This window comes from Arachis ipaensis, chromosome B4, assembly GCF_059453495.1.
Source record: "Arachis ipaensis isolate K30076 ecotype BB chromosome B4, ASM5945349v1, whole genome shotgun sequence".
Classification (NCBI taxonomy): Eukaryota; Viridiplantae; Streptophyta; class Magnoliopsida; order Fabales; family Fabaceae; genus Arachis; species Arachis ipaensis.
The window spans coordinates 20,321,497-20,337,566 of NC_142439.1; the positions used below are offsets into that span (position 1 = coordinate 20,321,497).

At 33.7% G+C, this 16,070-nt stretch overlaps 1 protein-coding gene across 1 annotated transcript; it reads right to left on the reverse strand.

Moving 5' to 3' along the window:
* Positions 1-1,830: 1,830 nt before the first annotated feature.
* On the reverse strand, positions 1,831-2,685 carry LOC107636200 (uncharacterized). Its single transcript, XM_016339726.1, has one exon. The coding sequence runs from the start codon at positions 2,683-2,685 to the stop codon at positions 1,831-1,833; it is 855 nt and encodes a 284-aa protein (XP_016195212.1).
* Positions 2,686-16,070: the final 13,385 nt, after the last annotated feature.

A 16,070-nucleotide genomic window follows, 5' to 3' on the forward strand; every position in this document is an offset into this window, starting at 1 on the left:
GAAGATTCTGAGAGTATCTTTTTGAAGTGGTTGAACGCTTCTTCGCACGCCGGAGTCCACTCGAAGGCGATTCATTTCTTCATTAGGTTGAAGAATGGGATGGCCCTTTCTGCCGAGGCACCGAGGAATCGGGATAGAGCCGTAAGTTTTCCGGTGAGTCATTTTATGTCTTTGACAGACCTAGGACTTGTCATTTTGAGGACGGCTTCATATTTGTCTGGGTTGGCCTCTACCCCCCTTTGTGTTATCATGAACCCTAAGAATTTCTCTGCTTCCATGGCGAATGCGCATTTGAGTGGATTGAGCCTCATTTTGAATTTTCTTAGTGCTTTGAAGACAGCTTGGAGGTCGTCTATTAGCATGTTCGATTCTGCTGTTTTCACCAGGATGTCGTCAACATATACTTCTACCGATTTGCCGATGAGGTCATAGAAGACCTTGGTTATTAGTCTCTGGTAGGTGGCCCCTGCGTTCTTTAGTCCAAAGGGCATTACTTTGTAGCAATAAGTACCCCCAGGTGTTATGAATGCCGTTTTGTCCTCGTCAGGTCGATGCATCGGGATCTGGTTGTAGCCGGAGTAGGCATCCATGAAGCTGAGAAAACGATATCCTGCCGCCGAGTCGACCAAGGTGTCGATGTTGGGGAGGGAAAAAGAGTCTTTTGGGCATGCTTTGTTCAGATCAGAGTAATCAACGCACATTCGCCACCTTCTGCTAGCTTTTTTGACTAAGACGACATTGGACAGCCATGTTGAATACTCAAGTTCTTTGATGAATCCTGCTTCTAGTAACCCTGCTGTTTGTCTGGCGACTTCGTCGGCCTTTTCTTGAGACATCTTCCTTCACCGCTGGGCTACTGGTTTGGCATCAGGTTTTACGGCTAGTCGGTGGGACATGACCTCGGGATCTAGTCCCGGCATGTCTGATGGTGTCCATGCGAAGAGGTTGCCATTTGCCCTTACGACCTCCATGAGGGGGCCCTTGAGTTCATGGGGCAGGTTCCTATTTACGAAGGTAAATTGATCTGCCGACTTTCCTATTTAAAACTTTTCCATGTCCCCCTCTGGTTCTGGTCTCGGTTTATCTTCCATCCTGACGTCCAAGTCTGCCAAGAACACGCCAGCTGCCCTCTTAGATTCTTTCCTTAAGGAGAGACTGGCGCTGTCGTAGGTGACTGCCGTTTATAGGTCTCCCTTTATGGAGCCAACTGTTCCCTTGTCCGTTATGAACTTCATTGTCAGGAACTTGGTGCATATTATAGCTGAGAATTCATTGATAGTTTTTCTTCCCAGGATGATATTGTAGGCAGTGGAGTCTCTGAGGACTACAAAGTCTGCCATAACCAATTTTTTGGCATCACCGATTCCTAGGCAGATTGGGAGAGAGATCGTTCCGTCAGGTTTAATGTAGTTATCGCCTAGTCCCATGACTCCGTGCTGGTGATTCTTAAGGTCGGACTCCTTGAGTCCCATGGCATCGAACACGTTTCTGAATAGAATGTTAGAATCAGATCTTGTGTCGACGAGGATTCGTCTGACTAATCCTGTCCCGACCATTGCAGTAACCACCATGGGGGGTTCTCGGGAAGATCATGAAACAACTTATCTTCTGGGCCGAAGGATATCGTGGGAGATCTTTTGCTGGCGATGGGGCCTTCTGTCAAGATGGAGAGTATCTGGGTATCCTTCTTTGCTGCCGATTTGGATTTAGGAGGGCTATTGCGCCCGACCACGATGTTAACCACGAAGGTAGGGGGTTATTGGCATCCCTCATGGGTTCTTGCCTTGGTTTGACAGTTCGGTTGCGATCTTCCTCGGAGCGCTCTCGTTCTCATCTCCTCGGTTCTCTAATGAGCCGGGAGAATTCACTCAGCTTTCTTTCTCTGATGGCATGTTCTAAGGCGTCTTTGAGATCGAAGCAGTCTTGGGTTTTGTGACCAAATCCCTTGTGATAATCACAGTAGATGCTTTTGTTGCCTCCCATTCTTTCTTTCAATGGTCTAGGTCTGGATAGGATTCCCTTGTCTGTGATTTGTTGGTAAACCTCTACTATGGGCATCGTAAGTGGCGTGTAGTTCGTGAACTTTCCTACCCGTGGAGGTTGCTTGGACTGCTTACCTAGGGTGCCGTCCCTGGGAGCTTCTTTGTACCTGTCGACCTGGGGGGCTTGCCGAGCTGGGGGGTTTGGGAGCTGCCGTTTGTTGGCTGCTACAACCTGACTCACTTCCTCATCGTTGATGTATTCCTTGGCCACCCTTTGAATTTCTTGCATGGACCAGACAGGCTTGGTAGTGAGGTGCTTCCTAAAGTCTTCGTTTAGCAGGCCATTCGTTAGGCAAAGACTAGCAAATGAGTCCGTAAGGCCGTCAATCTCCAGGAACTCGTCGTTTAATCTGTCTAGGAACTTTCTGGTCGGCTCCTCGGGCTTTTGGGTAACCCCTAGCAAGTTGATTGGGTGCTTGGCCTTGGCTATGCGTGTCGTGAACCGAGCCAGAAAGCTTTGGGAGATGTCCGCAAAAGCTGCGATGGATCCTTGTGGGAGGGCGTTGAACCATTGAATCACTGGACCGGCTAGCGTCACAGGGAACGCTCGGCATCTGACCGCATCGCCTACCCCATCCAAGTTTATTCTTGCTTCAAAGGCTGTGAGGTGCTCTTGGGGATCCTTAGTCCCGTCGTACCTCATGTCCGTCGGCTTGTCAAAATTTTTCAGGAGCCGAACCTTGAGGATCGAGGGGTGGAAAGGAGTGGCTCCTATGATAATAAGGTCCTACTGTTTCTTAACTTTTCCTTTCTGGGACTCCCCGTGGCTCTCGGACCTGTTTTGGGTAGGTCGGGAGGTCGCTTGGTATGCGCCTCGCCGTGCTCTGTTAGGCTCCTTTCTCGGCTCTCGTGTCTCCGGGAGGGGGAGCGAATACGGGTGCGGGATCGACTGGCGTCGTCGCGGGAGTGGCTGACGTCTCCGTGGGATCGGCCCCTTGCTGCCAGCTCTCGCTCAAGATTTTGTACTCTATGCCTGAGTTTTTGCATGATCTTGGTGCTGTCGGCCCCCGTTCCTCCGAAGGGACGTCTTTCAGGGGTCTTGGTGTAGATTTGTTAGTTCGGTTGGACGAAGGATCGTAGCTATTCGCCAGCATGGGCTGTCGAGCTTGCCTTGCTCAGGCGGGCTACGCCTCCTTCGCGGAGTTCCTCTGAAGTGGGGAGTCGCTCCATGTCTGCTTCAGGATCCCCATAGACGGCGCCAATGTTCGTTACCTGAAGTTTTCGGGTATCCGTCGGGTCGGGCGGCGGTAAAGGGTAAGAGGGCGAGACCCTGAAGTAACTCGGAGCGGTCTCTTGGTCCAGGATCGGAGGTCGGCGGGAGGGGCGGTAAAACGAACAAGGGGGGATAGCCACCTGCAAGGACACTCCGACGATCAAGTCAGTATCCATACGAGAGGATAGCCAAATTAGGTAAGATGATGTGTACTTCGGGGGGAGCGCTGACCTCTCCCCTTATATACGGTGTTGGATGGGCCCAAGATGACCTAGCCCACTGGCCAGGATGCTCGTGAGCTGTCCATGTTCACGTGGGAGGTGCTGGTCGTCCCGGGCTGCGGGTCGGGGCTTCGAGTGTTGCCCCGGGGAAGCCGACCCGACCGGTTTTGCCAGGGTGTGCTGGTTCGCGCAGGGGGTGAGGCCGGACATCGTCCGAGTCGGGTGCTAGGTGCCGACCCGCTGGACTTCCCTTGTGGGGGATGGCTTGGGCCTGGGCTTGTAGTGATTCGTAATACAATGTATAAGAGTTTATATAGGTGTTAGAAGAATCAAAATAATAAAAATGTAATATCCTACAATAAATATATAGATATGCTAAATAATTATAATTAATACTAACTAATCCTAGTTGTTCCTAATTATATTCTAATAAAATTAAAACTTATTCTGATATAACGTCTACTTGAAACAAGGATGGAGTGATGGACAAAGAATTTTAATGCAAACAATATACTTGGATTTAACAACAATAAATTTGAAGTTTTAAAAGAATGTTGAGTAATGACAAGGAAGTTCCTATAATTGTTGATGTTTATTGATCAGTACATATTATTTGTAGGTGGATGTTACAATACTTTTGTATTGTTTGGAGTTTTAAAATTTTTTCGTATTATTAATATTATAATATGTGTTGGCACAGTATTTTAAAAGGTATCTTAAAAGGTTATTAATAGAGCTTTTAATGTTTATTGATAAAATTATTAAGTAATTAATACATTATTCTTATAAAACTACAAACACATTAATTATAACCTCTAACATATATTTTTAATAAAATGACAATTATGATTATTATTGATATTTTTTTATGACTTACTATTAAAAATTTAACATATTTTATTGGTATATAAGTTATTAAAATTATTAAATTTGATAGATTATAAATTTTAATTAATTAATAATTTTAAATTTTATTTATTTTAATTATTTATTTGATATTATAATTTATTTCATAAAACTTATTATCTTATATATTATTTTTTTCATCTATAACATCATAATTTTAAAAATTAACTATATTATAACATACCATTTAATTAGGATATATATAAATATATATTAGGAACAGAATCAATATTCTTTTAAAGTGTTATTATAAATTAATTTGTCAAAAGATAATTTAATTTTTGACAAAATACATAAATAAACCAAAACTATCCCAATATCATATGATTCACCCAAATCAAAAGATGTTACGTTGATCCCCAAATTATATTTCTATATAAATTCGATTTACGCAATATAGTAGTAAATCGAATTGGTAAGTTTTGAATTACATGAAAATGTTGTTTTTTGCATAAATCGAATTGGCCTGGTTCGATTTATGCATGCATGATGTCCATAGTAATAAATCGAATGAGCATGATTCGATCTATACATGGTTTGTGACAATTAGTAATTTGATTTAGGTTGTTTTGAATTATGAAATTTGGTCGTCCATGGTAAATCGATACAATCCAATTCGACTTACTAGCAAATTGAGTTCTATGTATAAATCTAATTCGGACTATTAAATTTAATGTGAAATCAACTTATATAAATATTAATTTTTATTATAAAAAAGAGTACTTAACTTAAAAATAACATAAAAATTGATGATAAGTTAAGTACTTTTTTATAATAAAAATTAATATTTATATAGGTTGATTTCATATTAAATTTAATAGTCCAAATTCGATTTATACATAGAACTTAATTTTTTAGTAAATCGAATTGGACCGTATCGATTTACCATGGACGACCAAATTCATGTAATTCGAAACTTACCAATTCGATTTACTACTATATTGCGTAAATCGAATTTAACCAATTCGATTTTATATTAAAATATGGTTTGAGGGATCAACGTAATATTTTTTTATTTGGGTAAATCACGTAATATTGAGCTAGTTTTGGTTTATTTATGTGTTTTGCCCTAAAATTTGGAGTTGTTTATTTTAGATTATTAATTAAATTTAATTTTAAATTTTATAGTTAAAATTAAATTTAAAAATAATTTTAAATAAGTAGTCATAAATCAAAGAGCATAATAGTATTAAATTATCGTCTTATTCGTAATTAGAGTTGTTGCTTCTAATGTTTAATTCATGAAGTTAGGGTGTAAATATGTTTTTGTGACTAAATCCGAACCGGTCATATTAGTTTACATTGATTTAAATATTGAATTAGAATTAGATTTCTAAAAAAAAGAAAAGAAAAAAGATTTTGCAACAAAGAAAAATAAAAATAAAAAAATGTGAATGATGGTTAAAGTTTGATTAAGGTTAGGTAAAAATGATATAAATTATATATATATTTTTTTAATATATAAGATAATTAGGTCAGGTCGAGTTCCAAACTCTAAAAAAAATATTTTGTGAAATTTAAAGTTTTTTATTTTTTCAATAAAGTTAGTGATGATTCCTAGGTTTCTTTTTTAAAAAAATATTTTTGTCTCGATCTTGTATTTTGTTCTCTTTAAAAAATATTAGAGAGTTAAATCTATTTAATTAAATCATGCATATAAATTATTTAAATTATATTTATTTTTTCTTTAAATTTCAATAATAATTTTAAGAATAGTTTTTATTTTTGTGAATAATATTCTCTTTATAATACTTAAATAAATAAATTTGTTATTATATATTTATGTTTATTTTTATGAATTGATATTTAAATAAGAAGATACAAAACATAGAAAAAAAATCACAATATAAGTGTGCTTTAGTATGTATAGTATAATAAAAATGAATTTTGAGTGTAATGAAATGAACTAAATATAAATAATTAAAATTAAGATACAAAATGTTTAAGATAATTAATTTTTAAAATTAGAAAAAAGAACAATAATTAAATTCATTCTCTTATACTAAATATTTATTTTACGTTATATAGGATACATATAAATTTAAATTTTTAAAATTAAAGTTAAATTCATAAATATTTTTAAATAATTAATGGCATAGAATCTTTTTCCCTTTTAATATTCTTACACAAAATAAATGGTATTTTGGTCTTTTTGTTTTAATACATTTAAATGATATTAATACTAAAAGAATATTTTTGTTTTTTTAATTAAATAAATTTTAAATTAAAATTAAATCATTTTAATCTTAAAGGTATTTTTTAGTCTTTTAAAATTAATACTAAAAATATGTTTTGATTTTTTAATTTTTAATTTTTTTTTCAATTATAATGTTATAAAAAAATTCTTAAGTGTTATAATAATCTAATATGAGTAATATTAATAAAAAAGTTTAAAATAATCCAAACTCTCCCATGTAACGGTAGTGGTTGCCGTTGGGGTTCCTGAGCAGTAAGAGGTCCTTTTTGTTTAAATGGCTAGTGTGGATTAATAATTTCAAAAATTAATGGAAATAAGTTGTTTTTGGGTCCACTAGAAAAATAAATGGAATTAGGTTGAATAAATAAATACGAAAACAATACCAACAAAAAACAATAGTAAACATGAGAACTATGTAATAGTTATATTTATAGGCTTTAGCCAAAGAAATAAAAAAGTTGTTTCATTTGCAGGCTAAATATTATTAGATTTTAGTTATTATTTATATTAGCTTAGTAGCTTTTTTAGGATTAGTTCAAAGAAATAAAATTTAAATATAAAAGGTTCATAAAATAGAAAGGATTCATAAAATGTTTGTTGTACTCTAGTTTTAAAAAGAATTGCTTGGTTGCAAATTTTAACTACTACTATAGCATTTTTTCAAATATAATAATAAATTTCACAATAACTTATTATACTTTACTAACATTAAGGACACTCTTGAACTAAATTTAAAAAAAAACTTAGCATTTATGATTATTTTATGTTTTTATATTTAAAATTTGTTTGGACTAGGATTAATATTTTACATTAGATCTGTGGGCAATTTTAGTATACAGATGACCATTTACAGATATTTTCCTAAAAGAGTGTCATGCTAACACGTGGAACTATGTTGGTAGGTGGGGGAGTAGCTTGCAGATATAATACAGAGAGGTTAACGGCTGTGAATGCGTGATGTTGAAGGTTTAGAAGCAAGCCATGCTGCTGACATTGGCTTGGATGCAGTGGACGTGGATCTTTACATGTTTGGTCCGGTAATGAAATATTGGACTGTGATACTAGGTCTCCAAGTGAATCTTTCATGGTTTGGCTTTATTATAGCTTTTTTGTATTTTTTTTATTGAACTTCCATATGTGATCCATTAGTTATAAAACCTACTTTCAGAAGGCTTGGTTTTCCTTACCAAAAAAAAAAAAAAAAAGAGAAGGCTTGGTTCAATAATAGTATGTAATATTCTTAAATGTTTATGGTTTGTGTGATTGATTAAGGGACAACTCAACCATTAAAAAACAAAAACCTGATTCACATTACAAAGTAATTTAATGAGTAATTTTTGTTCTGATGGAATTATTCATTGAGATACGTCTTAAATGCCGATTTTTGTGTTTTTATCTGTAAATATAAGTTATAAATATAATTAACTTTTTTTACGACAACTATTCGTGAATTTTTTTTAAATAAATAAAATAAATATTTTAATTACCAATATATATTAATTTGAGAGATATTTACAAATTTTTATTAAGTTATTTATCTCGTTTACAGTGTAAACGAAATAAAATACAAACACGTGTCAATGTAAGACGTTTGCACACGTGTTATAACACATGTCTCATTTACACTGTAAACGAAATAAGGTTGGAGAGCGCCTATGAATAAAATTCGTTCATAGCGCTCCTGACCTCACTTTGTCTCTATATTTCTCTCTTTCTCACACCGTTTTTTTGATATTTATTAGTTTTTCGGACGTTATTGCACGCGCGAAAGCACAAAACTCTGATATGAACCGCCTAAACGGTAGTTGGCACATTGTGGGAGTTATAGACTTTAAGATTAAGATTAGTGTTATCTTTATCATTCAAATTACTAAGTGTATGTGATTTTATTTAGGAAAATTTTATAGGATTAGTATTTTAATATATGAGTACACTGGATGATATTGAGGTAGCATAGAGTAGGTTAATTAACAAGTTATTAATATTTGTTAGGTATATAATTTACTCATAGTGAAAGTTAAATAATTAATTTATTCATAATGAAAGTTAAATAACTAATTAATATTTGATTTAGGTTTAGCTTTTGGGTTCTGTATATATGGGTTGGGTCTATGGCCCACACTTTGACCAAAAACCAGTTGCTCAATAAATTGCACTTTATACCAATTAGCTGTATTGGGCAAATTATTTGACAAAAAAATTTAAAAACAAAATATTTTCCCAAACAAATTTTTCCATCTTTATTTTTTGAAATCCTTTGTATTTTTGAAGTTGAAGCATGATTTTATTGAAGCAGGGGCGAACTTTATTGAAACTTCATTGAAATTAACGAGTTTGTCCGTTAGTTAGCAAATTTACTCTTATTTTCATACAATTTGGAACGTGTGTTGGTATATTTTAATTTTTTTTTCCTTTATTCACTTAATCTAAAATTGTGAATTATAAAAAAATTTAAATTTAAAATTTAAATAAATATAATTTACAATTTTAGATTAAATAAATTAAATAAAAAATTAATTTAAATTAATAATTTAATCTAATTTGAATAAAATAAACATATTCGTATTATTATAGTTATATTATTATAACAATATGATTACATTTATTTTCGTCAAATTGAATGAAATTATTAATTTAAAATATATATACTTAAATTTTAAATTGAGAATTTTATAATTTACAATTTTAAATGATGTGAATTAAAAGAAAAAAAAAAGAATATACCAGTATGATTCAAATTGTATAAAAATTTGAATAAATTTATTGCACTAGTAGACGATCTCGTTAGTTTCAATGAAGTTTATCGATCAGCGGGTAAACCTCAACAAAATCTGCAAATTCGTCAATGCAGTGGGCGAACCTGTTCTAACTTTAAAAAAATAGATTTCGAAAAATAAAGATAAAAAAAATTATTTTAGATAATAATTATTTTTTTAATTAATTTTATAAAATTTTCTGTTGTACTTGTGTTTGTTTTAGTTTTGTGTTTTTCCTTCTGAGTCCGCTTTTTATCGCCCAAAAAATATGACCTTTCTATAACCAATTTGGGTTTGTGTAGTGATTGGACGGCGAGAAACTGGTAAGCTGCATATGTTTCTGATAATAGGACAACACAAGATACTGAAAATAAGACACAAAGAATAGAGACATAAAATTATGTATTCTTTTATATTCTTTGGTGATAAACTAGAATAAATTATAAAAATTTAATTTATTTTTATTTTTTTCATTTAGAAAATTTGAGAAGAAAAATATAATAATAAAAAATATAATTATGAATAATTAACAAGAATAATGAAAGAAAAAAAATAGTTGTATCTGTTATTAGTATTTATGTATACTTCCTGTCATGATGGATACAAAATACACTAATTTATTGTCTCTAGACACAATGTCTCTGTTTATGTCTAATCTGTCAAAAATAGGCATGGCAATTTTCTCCGGCGAGGCAGGTATCCGCGGGATTTACCCGCCGAGGAACGGATTTGGGGAGGAATTTTACCCCACGGGGATGGGAGGCAGGGACCCGTTAAATAAACGGGGCGGGGGCAGGGATCAAAGTCCCCACCCCGTGGGTACCCGTGTAATACCCGTATGTACAAAATGACAAAAATACCCTTATATATATATATATATATATATTAGTTTCACGTGAAACCTAAATCTCAATTTCATTCACTCAATGCCGTCACTTTCTCTAAGCCTCTCTTCTCAAATTTGCAAATCCTCTCCAGTCTCCACCTCTCCTCTCACTGTAGTCCACCACCCTCTTCTAATGTCATTTTTGTCGCATTAGAAGAGGGTTATCTTCGTCGCCGTTCAAAAAGATCGTTGGAGGCAAAATTGTGTTTGTTGTAGTCCAGTCTTCGTTGCTGCCGTTGGTCGCCATGGCCGCCATTCCTTCCACTAACTCAGCCTCTTTGATTTCTATAACTTTTATTTACCTTAAACATTTGTTAATTACTATGGCATTTTTGAGATTTCCTGTGATTTGGTAAGTTAGCCTCTGTCATTTTGCATTAGTTGCTGCCTCTGTGTTAATGATGAAATTTTTTGTCTGTGATTATGCCTCATCTGAGTTTGTTTAATTGAACCTATAGTATTTGTTAGTCAATCCATTTTGCAGTGGCTAAAGAAAATTTGGTTAATTTGATTGAGGATATGCGATAATAGATAACTGAAGGTTTGAATTTTTCATTGATGATTGTCTTTTTTCTTCAAGTTTTTCCTATTTTTTCTTTATTTTTTTTAATTTCTTTTAAATATCCATGGATATCCGTGGGGACCTAAGTCCCCGGCGGATACGGGGTCCTTGTTATCCGCCGCAGGGACGGGGCGGGGACGGGGACAGATTGTGGAGGCAGGGGGCGGGGGCATGTCCCTGCCCCATGGGGACCCGTTGCTATCCCTAGTCAAAAATAATTTTGTGTATCTATATTTCTGTCTCAATGTCCCGTCCCTGTAAACAAATGTTGCCTTAGTGTACAGAGACTCTGTTGTGTAGAGAAAGAGATATTCTCGTTGAATCAATAAACATTTCAACCATGTCCAAAAAACGAAGAAGATATTTCATAAGTAAACTAATTTTAAAAATTCATGTATACCAAAATTTATATTCTTTTAACATAAAAGTCTAATTTTTTAATATATTCATTTAATTTAATGTAAATTAGTAAATACAATATATGAAATATATTTTATTAATAATATTACGTATTATTTTCTGATTTTAATATGAAGAGAAAATAAATAAATTCTAATGTAATTTAATTTTTCATATATATTTTAACTATATTTAGATAGTTTTTTTAGGTTTAATTATTCTGTTAGTCCTTATAGTGTCGCAAAATTTTCAATTAGGTCCCTATACTTTTTTTTTCCTTTTAATTGGGTCCATGCACCCATTTTTTTTCAATTAGGTCCCTCTTGACAGTAATTGGTTTAATTGTATAGGGAGCCAATTAAAAAAAAAAATTGGTGCATGGACCCAAATAAAAGAAAAAAAAGTGTAGGGACCCAATTAAAAAAAAATTTGGTGCAAAGACTCAATTAAAAGGAAAAAAACTATAGGGACCTAATTAAAAATTTTGCGAAACTATAGGGACCAATAGAGTAATTAAATTTTTTTTTTATAAGAATTGAAGTATTTCTCATATGATAATAGATGTAAGAACTAAAAATAAAACAAGTATAGACAAATCAACAAAATAAATTCATTGAACACAATAAATTGAAAATAAAATTTGAAAACATGCATGAAGTATGAACTGTGTTCAGGCAGTAAGGTAATCTGCGACGACAATATCCTAAATAGATGATAAGAGGGAGTGGTACCTGCAATAACACCCGAACGTCCAAATCAGAGATGTCAAAGGATAAAGAGTCAGTGCTTCATACCTTGGGGAATGGATTATTGCCCTTAAATAATGATGAGTATGTGCTAATTTAAGAAGATCTCGCAGTTTTAAAGATCTTGGTTTTAAATTTGAAAGGTGGTTTTGGATACATCCTATCTTTTTTTAGGTTTAACTACTATGTTGGTCTCTATAATTATATCAAATTTTTAATTAGATTCGCGTATTTTTCATCTTTTCAATTTGGTCCCTATACTACTTTTAATTTTGTAATTAGGCCATTTTCAAGACAAAGACGTTAAAATTAATAGAATATTTTGTCCAAGAAATCTGCAGTCAAAGATTTAGTTAGGTTTTTAATTATGAATATATTCAACTTGCAAAGAAATATTCAATTAACTCTAACAGCTGTTACACTATAAAGGACTTAATTATAAAATTAAAAGCATTGTAAGAACCCAATTGAAAGGAACAAAAAGACAAAAGTCTCAATTCACTAATTTGATAAAACTATAGGGACTAACAGAATAATTAAACTTTTTTTCTATTCATTAGTTCTTTCCTAATGAGGATAGAAGATCATTTTGACCAGATAACAGAGTTCGTGTGGGCCGTTGGCCGGGTGTAGAATAAATTACAAATTTATGGTTGCTGACTATTGGACAACGATTGGCTATGGTCCCGTTAACTATTTGAACTCTATTAATGTGTAATTAGTTGTTGAATTAATCTTTGTTTTCCTTGTAAATCTTGACAAAGGCATACGCTTGAGAGCAATTTGTACTTTGTATTTATAACCATACTTTTTTTGTTACTATAATATATTTGTGAATCTATATATACGGAAAAGGAAAAAGGATTTGTAGTTGTGTTAAGCTTTGTATGAACCCCTCTTTTAGAAGGATTGGGTAACATATATAAGGTTCTTTTTAGTGTTTCGGTAACTAATTATGGTCTTGTTAATAGATGGTATATTTATGGTAAATGCATATGCTTTTGTGTAGTGTTAATTATTTTAAGTAGTTTTCACTTTTAAAGTTAGAGGAAAATTATCACTTCAATTAGGAAACAAAAAAAAAAGTCAACAGGAATGACCGAATGGGCAAAACAAAAAATGGAAGGGACTATTGGCAAGTACAAATAATATTAATAATAATAATGAAAATTAAGAGCCAATTTATTGGAAAAAAATATTTGGTTTAATTTGAAAAATGTACCGATGTATGAATAATATATACAAGTTTTATTTTTAGGGTTTAATAAATTTGTGTCCTAAAGACATATTTTAACAGATATAATAATAATAATTTTTTAATACTTTTAATATATGTAATGCATTAAATATGGTAAAGATAAAATAATTTTTGACAATAATTTTTATAAAATGTTTTCTTTTAACTTATTGGGGGAATATATTCCGTTGATACCATTTTCACTCGCAGCGTATATATACAACCACAATTGAATTTGTGTGTTTGATGGCATAGAGTGGACTGTGGAGTTTAGGTCTTGCAATGGGTGATTAGGGAAGCTCTGTAGACAATCCACAGTGTTACGGTGGGTATTTAAGATACACATAGAGTTGTTGACTTTATGATTTGTTTATGATAAAGGTTTACAGACAGGGTACTACTATATACGACTTATTAATTGAGATCCAATGACTTGCAGGCAGTGAACAACCAAACAGCAGGTTGGAGTGACATCACAAGGGCAGCAGGTTGTGTAGGAACTACGCTGTGGTGAGTGGAGCAACTCGGAACGGCAAAGAACTGTTGTATGTGCTGGTCCCCAAGGAAGAAGTTGCCGTTACCACCCTGTGGGTTGAACTGAGGTATGCCAGAGTGTTTCACATTTGCTTGGACAGGGCTCGGGATGTATGCATTCGAACCATGGGAGAAAGCCGGGCCAGAAAGGCCCTCTCCACCCTGCACATTGACGAAATAAAGAGACCTAAGGAAAGTTCAAGAATAAAATCATTTAGGGTATGCAATAACCATGAAAAAATACAAATATATGCTTTCTTTGCACCAATTCCTTCCGGCTAGGTAAATTATTTGGCAAAACAAATGTACAATACACGCAAATTTTACAAAGTTTGTAATATACTCATCATCTAACCTCACCACCACCAATGATATTCCATCCGCTACCACCATTCATAACCAGAAAACAGTGAAACAATAATCCGTCCTATAAAAATTTAAATAACATCAACATCAGATTCAAACAACACCACGATGGGGAGACACAAAATCACTATTTGAATTCATGTTACTAAGAGAGGTTCTAATAAAAACAATCATGTTGCTGCCTTTGTGGTAGCTTAGAAACAAGATGCAAGGTCAGACTACAAGAAAAAACACGTAGACTGGTAGTCAATGGGATTCACAATTATATGTTATGAGTCGGTAACAAAATAAAATTATACCCTCATTTTACATGCTTAATATTTGAACATAATAACACTTAATGCTTCATAAATAATCAATTATAAAGGTGATGAAAAAGAAAGCGTAATATTAGTGGTATTTACAAAAAATGATACTGAGTGGAAGAAAACTAAATCAAAGCTTCAATCACCTCTAATAAACACGAGAAATTATCAGAATTCACAATACTTTTGAACACAAATAGCTGCTGAAAGTGATTGCACCCAACAATAGAAGAGTTTGTATATATCAACTAGAACCTATTAATATTGGTCATACATATCCTGAAAATCAGATTACTTTTCCCCCTGAAATGGAACAACTTCTCCTTCCTAAAGTGGTTAAATACAAGTAACTAAGGACTAAATATATTTTGGGTTGGTTACTTATGTTAATTAATATAGTTTCTTTCAAGTGACAAATTAAATATTGTGAACAACAAAGAATAATAAATTTACATGAATGATAATAGGAAAAGTATTGGGTACCAAAAGAGTATCTGTCAACTTTTAACAATAATAATTAATTATTACTTTTTAATCTCAATTAGGAATGTATTGGGGTCCATTAAGTAGAATTTTAAAACATTAAGATTTGGCTCCGCGCATGGTAGTTACGACGTCAAGCTTGAAGGTGTCACGCAACCCTAATCCTCTTACCCGTCGTCGGCCATCTCTCCGTCCTGGAACTTTCCCTGTCACTGGAACGCCACAATTACCGCTCGATGCTGACTGCCCCTTCCCTCGATCCCATTTTGTGACACCACTATTCCCGTGAAAGCGAACTCATCCTACGCACTGATATCGCACCCTAACCTCACTGTGGGTGTCGTCGTTGTCGTGGATGCACAATGAGCCATAGCGTTCCACCTCCGTTGAGCCATAGCCTTTCACCTCCATAGGTTCAACGTGAACAGACCTCACATAATGCCGGCAACGTGAGCAGTCCCTCTCATTGACAAACAGCATTCCAACCCCACAGGAGAAAGGTGTATGTGTCCCTGTTGAAAGCGATTGGACCATATTGCGTCGATAAATCCATCAATTTAGGGAAAAGGATTGTAAACTTTTGAACATTCTAATCTCATCCATGCCAATGTCCCGTCTCTGAGTGAAGAGGACACTCAACGTGTAGACAAGGTAAATTATGTAGAGTAGTATAATTGGTCATGTTTCTTTCCAACATGTTTTTTATTTAATTTTTGGGGTATTGACAGTGATACTCTTTTTTGGAAGAATTGTGATTTTGTTCGTTTAATTAGAATTAGTGTGGATATTCATTCTTTCTTTTATGCTTTCATGATGCTACGATTTTGACATATGATGTGTTTTGTTAATTATTTTTATTCACCATGTTGCTTTGATGTTTGCAACTTTGATTAGATTTTTATTTTTTAGATATTAACATCGATAGTGTTGTTTTTAATTAGTGTACTTTTGTTTTTTTAATTAATTGGTGTTATCAATGAATAAGCGGATGTTGGAAGAGTTTTTACAAGTGTTGAATAGTGGATGGTTATCTTTTTTTTTGTGATATGTTCTTGGTTTTCGATTTTAAGGAGAAGAATCTGTAGATGTTATTGAGTTAGAGGATGATGCATCGGAATTGATTCATGAGGTGCAAAATTTATTATATTGTTGTCACAATACTAATCAGTTATTGGAAATTAATTCTTTAAGTGTGTTCGGTGTTGAATTTTGTGTTG